The 10352-nt window shown below is 39.7% G+C and overlaps 2 protein-coding genes across 2 annotated transcripts; both read left to right on the forward strand.

Moving 5' to 3' along the window:
- The first annotated feature begins 6282 nt into the window (after positions 1–6282).
- LOC134253511 (uncharacterized) lies at positions 6283–7230 on the forward strand. Its single transcript, XM_062736037.1, has one exon. The coding sequence runs from the start codon at positions 6283–6285 to the stop codon at positions 7228–7230; it is 948 nt and encodes a 315-aa protein (XP_062592021.1).
- A 103-nt stretch (positions 7231–7333) lies between these two features.
- On the forward strand, positions 7334–8575 carry LOC134253522 (baculoviral IAP repeat-containing protein 7-B-like). The gene is made up of 2 exons (XM_062736045.1): positions 7334–7622; positions 8238–8575. Exons 1-2 carry the CDS (start codon positions 7334–7336, stop codon positions 8573–8575), a joined length of 627 nt encoding a protein of 208 aa, XP_062592029.1.
- The last annotated feature ends 1777 nt before the right edge of the window (positions 8576–10352 follow it).

The raw sequence follows: 10352 nt of genomic DNA on the forward strand, positions 1-10352 counted from the left end.
TATCTGATATGTTTTGTAATAAGAAATTATAATTACACCGAGTACCAGTATTACTTGCAGGGCTTCCTGTATTTCCTGTATGTTATGGTCCAGCTTTTCTGAGGTAAGGTTTATGTTTATAATTTTATGTTTATTATTTTCATTTTGCGTTCATTTGTCCTAAAACATCCAGTAACCACATTTCTCATCATTTTAAGCATGTATGTTTCGTTTATTTATAATTGTATTTCTATGTATAGTAACACGTATTTGAATATTTCTAAACTATGGTGTACAATTTCCGTCATAAAAGTTTGTCCGTGTAGTAGCAATTCGCAATATTGCATTTGTGTAAGAGTTGTATGCATAGTTTAAACAACTCGTTTGTGTAATTAGTCTTATCTAAGACGTGTACATTACCCACAAGTTTGATAATGAGTGAAGTATGTATTTGTGTCAAGCCACAAGCGCTTATCAATAAAACTTGTATATGTATGTTGGAGCAGGTTCCATCTATCCATGGTATAAGTCTACGTAGAGACGGTCTGGAAGGCCACCCAGTGCCTTGTAGTGAGTCAGCCTGTTCCGAGTGGTGCGTGAAAGGGAAACAACCCTTGGGCCCTAGAGTTCCTCTAGCCAGTATTGTGGAAGGCGGTAGCACGAAGCAATAGGACAAGCAGCAACGGACTTTGTTGAATTTGTACACTTATTGTAATTAAATATGTAAATTATCTTTCAAAAAAAGTATTTGAGTTATATTTAAATTTAGTAAAGTAAAAAGAAATAGTAAATTCGCTCGACAATCTGTGACAGAAATCCTGTTCTACAACCGGCTTTCTGAGGAGGATCTTACACTACTGCCAATTTTCCGCGGGGAAGATTTTTGAGGGGAAAGTCTACTCTACAAAACCAGTATGACACCTGTTGATATGACTTGGTATCGTGTGATATTATTACCTGCAAATATATATATTACGCCTCTCTGTATATGTTGAAGTTGTGTTTGGTATGTATTTTTACAGATATTTACACCTCTTCGTATTATTAAGCTGTGTTTGTGTGTTTGTTTCACCAAAAAAGTCCTTGTTTGTTTCGCAAAAAAAGCCCTTTGAACAAATTGAAGAAAAGCCAGGCGATAGACTCTAGAACATTATTTTTCTGTCTTAAAGAATCGACAAACTTTACGTTTGAGGTTAGTCAAATTAACATGCATTATACTGCGCCTTGCTAAGTCCACCCAAAGTAAATGACTTGTTTGAAAAATGCGATCATGCTGAGAAATGGAAATGGTGATTAACAAGAATTGATAAAATGATTCTCATCTGAAGATGGAAGACGTTGATGTTGGATAGCAGGGGGTTAACAGTTGACTCTGTAGGAGGCTTACATAGCTAATTCAAAAGACTTTAATTAGTTAAGGAGCGTTTCTTTTCCTGTTAGTGCAGCAGGTATTGGATTTGCAGTGTGGAATTGAAGAACGAATAGCTTGAATTGAAATATTTTTGATTCGTCGCAGGTGCGAGTGGCAACCGCTAGTATTGAAATAAAAATAATTATATTTCTTCTTTAGATTATGTTTTTTCATTTTTCACGAAGCGCCACGTTTTGTAAAAATTCTAACATACATATTGGTAAGCCAATTTTTTGTCATTTTTGACATAATTTCTAACCGTTCAAGTACACTTAAACTTCGCTTTAAACCAAATCATACGCTTGGTTGTGCCCAATTCCATTGATTATGTTTCAATAAAATGTTTAAACCAATCAATAAGCTTAATATAATATGAGAATTTTTGAAAATGTATTAAAGAAATAAATAATACTCTCTTTTCCGTATGGAAATTTGGTTCAGTTTAAGTTTTGCCATGGAAAAGTTAAATGGAAGTTTTCAAAACAAATAAAAAATACTTGAACAGTCCATATGAAAAGAAAGGGAAAAATTTCTACTTGTAGTTGTTTCTTTGTATCTTACGAAAAATTATCTCAGTAGTATAAGCGGCCTAGATAGTATCGCATTCTGATTGGCTGAGAGAATCACGTGATCAAAAAGGCTGGATTCTGATTGGCTGAGCCGCTGGCTGGGTCAACTGAGTGCACTTTTTATGCAAATGAGGTTAAAAATGGTGGATTCTGATTGGCTGAACCGCTGGCCGGGTCAACTGAGTACAGTCCTAACCCTATCCTAACCCCTAACCCTAACCCCCTAACCCTAACCCTTAACCCTAACCCTAGCCCCCTAACCCTAACCCCCTAACCCTAACCCTAACCCCTAATCCCTAACCCTAACCCTAACCCCCTAACCCTAACCCTAGCCCCCTAACCCTAACCTCCTAACCCAAACCCATAACCCGAACCCTAACCCCTAAACCCTTACCCTAACCCTAACCCCCTAACCCTAACCCTTAACCCTAACCCTAGCCCCTAACCCTAACCCTAACCCCCTAACCCCAACCCATAACCCTAACCCTAACCCTAATCCCCTAGACAATAACAGATTTTTACACTGTATAGCTTTTTGACTATACGCTGCTACTACGATTCACAACGTTGGTACTACGATTTTGGCAGCAAGTCAAGAATGTGATTATGACGTCACGTTTTCATATTATGACGTCACGATTTCATTCACAGTCAAAGCCTAGCCAGCCGGTTCAAACTGGATTTTCTGAAAACAACAACACAATACAGACAATAACAGATTTTTATTCAGAATGAAAATACATCCATTTACTTTTTCTTCTTCTGTGCCTTTTCAGGGATCTGTAATCAATCACTCGGTTTAACACCCCAAGTCCCTTTTTTTTTTTACCAGGCTGTCTTTTAATCTAAAATAAAGTCCAAATTAACATCAACATCAAAGTCTCGTGTCATCCAAGGGATACCTTTTTCATTTGGAAAATAAGGAATTATTCCATGGAGATACTCTGTATAAGTAACTTTGGGTCCTTTTAAGGGTTTTCCTTTTTTCTTGGTCTGGAGTAAATCTTCAATACACCATTCTAACTCTGCTAGCCATTCAGTTTTAATCAGAAAATCATCATCCTCATCTGTAATCTCCCATTTGTAGTGGTGATAACCCTTCATTCCCTCAAAAGAGCAGTGCTTCCTTATCACCACATAATTTTCAGGAAATTTTACTCTTTTTTCCAACCACACTCTTTGTTTAGATTGGTGACATTGTTCCTGAAACAACTTATCCAAGCCCCACAGTTCTTTACAGTATTCCATAAAAATCCATGCTTTTTGATTAGATTCTTCTGAATGGGTTTTATGGTAATCCTCCGTGGCTTCTTCTAGGGTTTCCATCCACGGTCCATTCTTGTCAGTATTCTCAATAAACCAGCGATACCTTGGTTCCATACCTCTGACTTGACCACTGAACTTTTTTTAAGTCTGTCGAGTTCCAAGTGCTCACGCAGAGTGATCCTCATTATCCAGCTCTGGTTTATATATACGATTTGGTTTGTTTAGGGTCGTGTGCAAAAAATAGGTTGGACTTACGTTTTGATCGTACTGTGTACGTCTCTGTACACGCTCTAGTCAGCCACCTTACCTATGCATTGTGACTTCATCCACTGTATAAATACGGGTTTTCTCCGACTTTGGGTTCATTTTACAGTCAGAGCCATCAGCTGTTGGACATGGATTCTACTAGAGAAAAACAGTTACAGGCTCAACGATTATTGAAACTGAAAAGAAGGGAGAGAGAATTAGATCCAATTCTTTATGAGAAAAGAGAGCAAGAAATAAAGCTCCGGAAAAAAAATGCCGAAATATCAAAGAGAAGAGATCTACTAGAACAACAACAACAACAAAGACAACGACAGCATCAACAAAGGACTAGGGCGCATGAGAGACCAAAATCACCTATTCATTTACCACCGAAACCCAAGCCTATTTCTGAGTATTATCAGATAAGACTAAATAGAGAAATGCACTCTTCAAAATTTAAAGCTCAGGAAAATAAATATACTGTCAATTTCAAAGAATTTCCAGAAGAGGAAAACACAGGATTCGTTCGTCGATTATTCAGAGACATGTTACAAACGGTCAAATCGGAAATGCAGTGTAATCCTAACGAATACCTCCGCCTGAACCTACGTCACAATTCTTTGGACTCAGATATTTGGTACGAGTTTACGCAATGTAAACATTTGAACGAGGACCTCATTTTAGACAAGATAGAAGCCGTGCAACAATCCAAAAAGGAGTTCAAACTGGGCGACGGCTCCCTGGAATTCGATATGTTTCACGTCAAGTATCCACAAGGCAGTGGTGGAAACAAAACCAAACATCTACAAGTGAATAAGGAGACTTTCAAGAACAATAAAAGATCCATCGTTCGGATCGTCAATCCCCATGATAAATTTTGTTTAGCTAGAGCCATCGCGGTCACCCGGTTACACAGTCAGAAACCGGAACATCCAGACCCCGAATGGGAAAAACGATGGCTGCGTATGAGATTAGGAGATAAGAAATCCTTAGATCAGAAGAACGAAGCAATAGCCCTCATGGAACAAGCCGGGTGTGATATCAATCAACCTTGTGGATCCAAAGAATGGGAAAAATTACAACAGGTATTAGCCCCTCGCTACCGACTGAAAATATTTCAGTTCAAATCCACTTCGACTAAACTCACCTTGGAACCCATTTACAAAGTTTACCCAAACGGAACTTGTTTGAACATTTTGTTAGACGAGGAGCATTGCGATGCCATCCTATCCATGCCGGGAGTAACGGGGAACCAATATTACTGTGATCATTGCGATGTGGGGTACAGGACTGTCACAGAACATCGGACCAAGTGCCCTTATCGATGTCCTTTTTGTTTAGGACACCCCAAATGTCCCAAAGACGGGATCCACATTAAATGTCAGCATGCCAAGGAATTTTTAAGAACAGGACCTGCTACGAAAATCATTTAAGACCCCATAGTAAGAAGACCCCCACCAGTGTATGCAGTTTAATGGGACTATGCGAGAAGTGTCAGTCTTGAATACCTAAGAAATTATTTCCTCATCACAAGTGCGGAGGACAGAAACAATGTAAGATTTGTAAGAAAATCGTCGATGCCGATCATCGTTGCTACGTTCAACAGAAGCCCGAGAAGAAGAAGAAGGGGAAATACACCTTACAGTTTTACATTTATTTCGATTTCGAATGCACTCAGGAAATCGGCATCCACATCCCTAATCTGTGTGTGACACACCGCGTCTGTCAACATTGCAGTCACTTACCCATAGAGCAACCCTGTCCTCATTGTCAACACATGGGACCCCGTCAGCACCTATTTAAAGGACCAGAGACCTTAAAGAAGTTCATGGACTGGTTATTACAACCCACAACAGGTACTAAGAATTCCACATTAGTACACGACGAGGCCATCATCATCGCTCATAACTTCAAGGGATACGACGGACAATTCATTTTGAATTACCTGGTGCATTCCGCCCCCCTGAAACCTAACGTCATCATGAACGGCAATAAGATCTTGTACAGTGTACATGGAAATTTGCGGACTGAAATTCATCGACTCGTATAATTTCTTACCGTTTCCTTTGGCCAAGATGCCCTCCGCTTTCGGATTCGACGAATTGAAGAAAGGTTACTTTCCCCACTTTTTTAATACGGAACAGAACCAGAATTACGTGGGGCCTTATCCACCGGCAGCTTTCTACAAACCGGACGAAATGTCTATCAGTGGACGACAGGCTTTTTTCGAATGGTACGAACAACAGACCGGAAAAGTGTTTGATTTCCAGAAAGAGTTTGTAGAGTATTGTATCTCGGACGTCGACATTTTACGACGTTGCTGTGCACAGTTTAGAACCACCCTCAAGAGTTTGGTTAAAGTGGACCCTTTCCAGGAATCCATCACGTTTGCCAGTGCTGCTAATTTAGCCTACCGTCGACAATTCATGCCTAAAGAGACCATTGCCATCATTCCGAACCTGGGGTATCATTATATTGTGAGGAAGGGGACATGAGATACGTGGACGTCTGTTCCTTATACCCTTACGTGTTGAAACACAGACTTTTCCTGTAGGGCATCCCGAGATCATCACAGACGAGTTCCAGGACGTGAGAAGTTATTTCGGCCTCATTCATTGTCGGGTCTTACCACCCCGAGGCCTCTATCACCCCGTATTACATTATCGGACGGGAGGCAAGTTATTATTTCCCTTATGTCGAACGTGTGCCGAACGACAGGATTCTACTTCTCAACATCGATGTCAACACACCGACCAGGAACGTAGTCTCACGGGCACTTGGGTGACGACCGAATTACATAAAGCCTTGGACATGGGATATACCTTAGAGCGAATACACGAAGTGTGGCATTTTAAAGAAAGCAGTCAAGAGTTATTTAAAGAGTACATCAATACCTTCCTCAAGATCAAACAGGAAGCCTCCGGATTTCCCCCCGACTGTAAGACCCCAGAACAACAACAAGATTACATTCGACAAGTCTTAGACAAAACAGGCATCCTAATGGACATTCTCAGTATCGAGAAGAATCCAGTGAGAAGAACCATCGCTAAACTCTTTTTAAATTGTCTGTGGGGAAAATTTGCTCAACGCTTGTTATTACCCAAAACCAGATATTTGGACGAAGAAGAGGAATTACAGCAACTCTTACAAGATTCGACTCTCGACATCAAGGGCATGCGACTCTTAGTCAATAAAGAGGATTCCAATGAGGACAAGATGCTGGTGAATTATCAAGACAAACAGGAATTCGTCGAAGAATGTCCCTTTGGAAATGTGATCCTGGCTTGTTTTACCACCGCCCATGCCCGCTTACACCTCTACGAGACTTTACAATCTTTAGGAGATCGGGGCGTTTATTTCGATACGGACAGTATCATTTACCAACATCGGGAGGGAGCTTTTAAACCTACCTTGGGCAATAGTTTAGGAGAATGGACCGACGAATTAGATGGGGATCACATCACCAAATTCATGTCGGCAGGTCCTAAAAATTATGGTTACCGGACCTCCAAAGGAACCGAGACCCTTAAAGTCAAAGGAATCACTCTCAACCATCGAACCTCTCAGATCGTGTCCCTAGAGACTTTAGATCAAATGCTCCAGGGAGAAATAGAGGAAGTCACAGTACCTTATCCCAACAAAATCCAGACGACCCGTGATCATGACGTCGTGAGCAAACCTTTAGAGAAAAAGTATAGAATTGTGTACGATAAGAGACAATTGTTACCCTCTTATAACACTTTACCTTATGGTTATTGATATGTTGATATGTTGACTTTGAATTAAAAATTGAATGTTTTGTGTGTTGTTTTTCTTCTCTATAAAAGGTATTCTTATTCAACATCAAAGATCATTTCTAATCATGGGGAGTCGCGAGCCAGACCAACCCATGCGTTATCCGCAGTATGCTCAGCTCTCAAAGAGAGAAGTTACTTTTGAGCAGGGATGGCCAGAACCTCTCTTAGGAAAAATACCAGACATAGCTCGAGCTGGGTTTTACTACAGGGGAGTGAAAGATAACGCTACCTGTTTTCATTGTGGAATGACTTTAACGAATTGGGATCTTGAGGACAATCCTTATGCAGAACATGCTTATTGGAACCCCAATTGTCCTTACATCAATCAGTATAAAGGACGAAGCTGGGTGATGGGTATATTTGTCAGGTTCTTAGAGAAGCAGTGATATAAACCTTTAATTGAGATCAAACCTCTACTGAACCCGGAACCAGACGTCCAGGCTCGAGGAAAATGTCACATTTGTTTAGACGAGGAATTACAAATCGTTTTTCTACCTTGTGGACAGGTATGCTGCTGTGCCTTGTGTGCTCCTTCCTTTCAGTTTTGCCCCATCTGTCGAGCCGAGATTCAACAGTCCAAACGCCTATTTCTGTGTTAACTATAAATAAAGGACAGAACCCAAATTTGGTGTTTTCTAATTTTAAGCAAGCTCCTCAGACCTAGTTTTTTTTTACCACATTCAGTGATAAAGAATGAGATTTTTGAATTATTCCTAATTAAAAATTCTCTATTGGTTTTCCTCTGCAAGCTAAAAATAATTACACCTGAGAGTCTATATAAAAAGGAGACCCCAAATCCAGAGATCATTTCTGATCTGAGTGAGGGACAGAGCACACCATGGAATTTTTAACCTCTGAGTATCTTTGGAAAATAGAAGAACCAGAAGGGACCTCTGTAAAGGGAGAATGGGTGAAAAAACAAAGAGGAATGTATTCAAGATTTAATTGATAAGAATCCAGGACAAACAGGTCTCAATGAAATCTACCTGTGTAAGAGAATAAAGTTACCTGATCCCATAGGGGACAGCATCCTGGTCTTATTAGGACCCAGACATCCCAAGTATCGGGAATTCAAATGGAAAATCAAATATGTCTTGGCTCAGCAAAGAGAGGGACCCGAAAGCACTTGGATTCAAGGGAAATGGATAGAAAAAGCCGGAGATTGTATTAAAGATTATGGCAAGAAAGTGGTCCCAAAAGGATACGACATCAAAGACTGTGCTTGTGAAACACACTATTTGTACATGAGGAGATCGTTCCCCATACAAAAAGAACTGAAGAAAAGTTTTGAATGTTTATTATTATGATGTTATGAATAAACCATAGACATCAAACATTCTGATGTTGTTAGTTATTTCAGGATACACTTCACTGAGATAGAAAAAAAAACAAGACTTGCTTCATTTTATTTACACTTTTATTGTTCAAATGGATATTTATTTCCATCATATCAACATAAAGGACATCTCCTGTAGGAAGTTTGAAAAAGGTTCGTCACACTTTTCACAGCAGGGATATTTCATACACTGTCCACATTTCCATTTTCCTTGAGTGTTAAATTCCCAACAGGAAAGACATTTCTCAGTTTTTCTATTTCTTTTCATGAGCTTGGCCCAAGGGGGTGTGATTTTCTCCACCGGATATTTCCACAGGAAATATTTCAGGCACCAATCACAGGCACAATCCTCTAAAGAAGGGGGGTCTTCTATCACCCAGTGTGGTATAGGTTCTCCACATTCACTGCATCCCCAAAACCAACTAACAACTTTTCCCACATGATTGTAGGCGGCGTATTTCCATACCTCTTTCGTCTTCTTATGGCAGTGATGGCATATTTTCTTTTCTTCCTCATACCAATACATAATTCTCCACGCAAAAGACATTATTGCTAAAAAATGAGCGCAGTGAAGTCAAAGCGGCGCTCTATATACTCTAGGTTTGTGATGATGACGTCACAATCACGGACTTGAATCCCTGTCAAGTATTACCTGTGTATTCAGCATAAAAAAACGTCCCAAAGTCGTACATGAGCAAAAACGTAGGTCCAACTCATTTTTGCACACGAAAAACGTAGGTCCAACTCATTTTTGCACACGACCTTACAAAAGACTATGTAAAGCGGAGCTTGGAGTACCCTACGCTCATTGTACCCAATTTTGAAAAAGGACACTGAGCAAGTCAGACGTGTTTTCCCAAAGATGCAGTATCGTTGGTATTGTGAGAGTCCTGTCAGTCAGTTTACTGTAAACCAATTATTATACGCGTCATTTTTTATTCTCGACTGACCGCTAGAGAACTAATCCGCGACGATTTATTTCCGCGAACAAGGGATCATATTTTTTTTTTATTTCCACAAGTATTTTTTGTATCAAATTAAAATTTTATATCCGCCCATAAACTACGTAAAATGCTACCGTGATTACTGCTTACGCATTATCATAATCAAGACATTCTGTGCATTGCGTCCATTTAAAATCTTATATCCGCACCTGAAGTAGGTAAAATGTTACTATGAGTATACTTCTTACGCATTATTCACGACACTCGAACGAAAATCGGGGTAAAAAATCGAGGACAATGATAACACAAGCTGAAATAATTATTGACATTTTAATCATTTTTAGACAAATAGTTTTAGATTTGCCATTCGTTTATATATCTTTTTTCTGAACATGCTGAATGTTTGCAATTAAATTTCAACTGCTTTTAGAACACAAAAGTTCTTCGACCCGTGATTACTTATTGAACCGTCGGGATCGGTATTCAAAAAAGGGCAAATAACTCTAATCGTAACATGGGAAAACGAACAACCGGTTCGCAACGATAAATATCCGCGAGCAGAGGTTACTCGCGGAACTCGCGGATATTTATCGCACGCGTACAATACTTGGTTTACAGTATGTATATACAAGGAGGGTGGATGAAAACTAAAATAGGAGCCATCATGGATTTCTTTGAACATCATCCAGGCTATTCCCTGGAGAATGCGTGGTTGGAAAAAAAGAGTGAAAATCCCCTGTCCTTTAACAGGATCTAGAGCGAGGGTGAAAATCAACCACCATTATCAGCAATACAAATGGGTTA

The sequence above is a fragment of the Saccostrea cucullata genome, unplaced genomic scaffold (genome assembly GCF_032062105.1).
Source record: "Saccostrea cucullata isolate Sc308-1 unplaced genomic scaffold, CSIRO_AGI_Scuc_v1 ctg319, whole genome shotgun sequence".
Taxonomy (NCBI): domain Eukaryota; kingdom Metazoa; phylum Mollusca; class Bivalvia; order Ostreida; family Ostreidae; genus Saccostrea; species Saccostrea cuccullata.

What these genes read in the sequence shown, in the direction of transcription:
- LOC134253511 (XM_062736037.1), top strand. Translation starts at nt 6,283, where the DNA reads ATGGGATATACCTTAGAGCGAATACACGAAGTGTGGCATTTTAAAGAA.
- LOC134253522 (XM_062736045.1), top strand. Translation starts at nt 7,334, where the DNA reads ATGGGGAGTCGCGAGCCAGACCAACCCATGCGTTATCCGCAGTATGCT. An exon ending in AGGACGAAGCTGGGTGATGG is followed by an intron (nt 7,623 to 8,237) that starts GTATATTTGTCA and finishes CAGGACAAACAG; the next exon opens with GTCTCAATGAAATCTACCTG.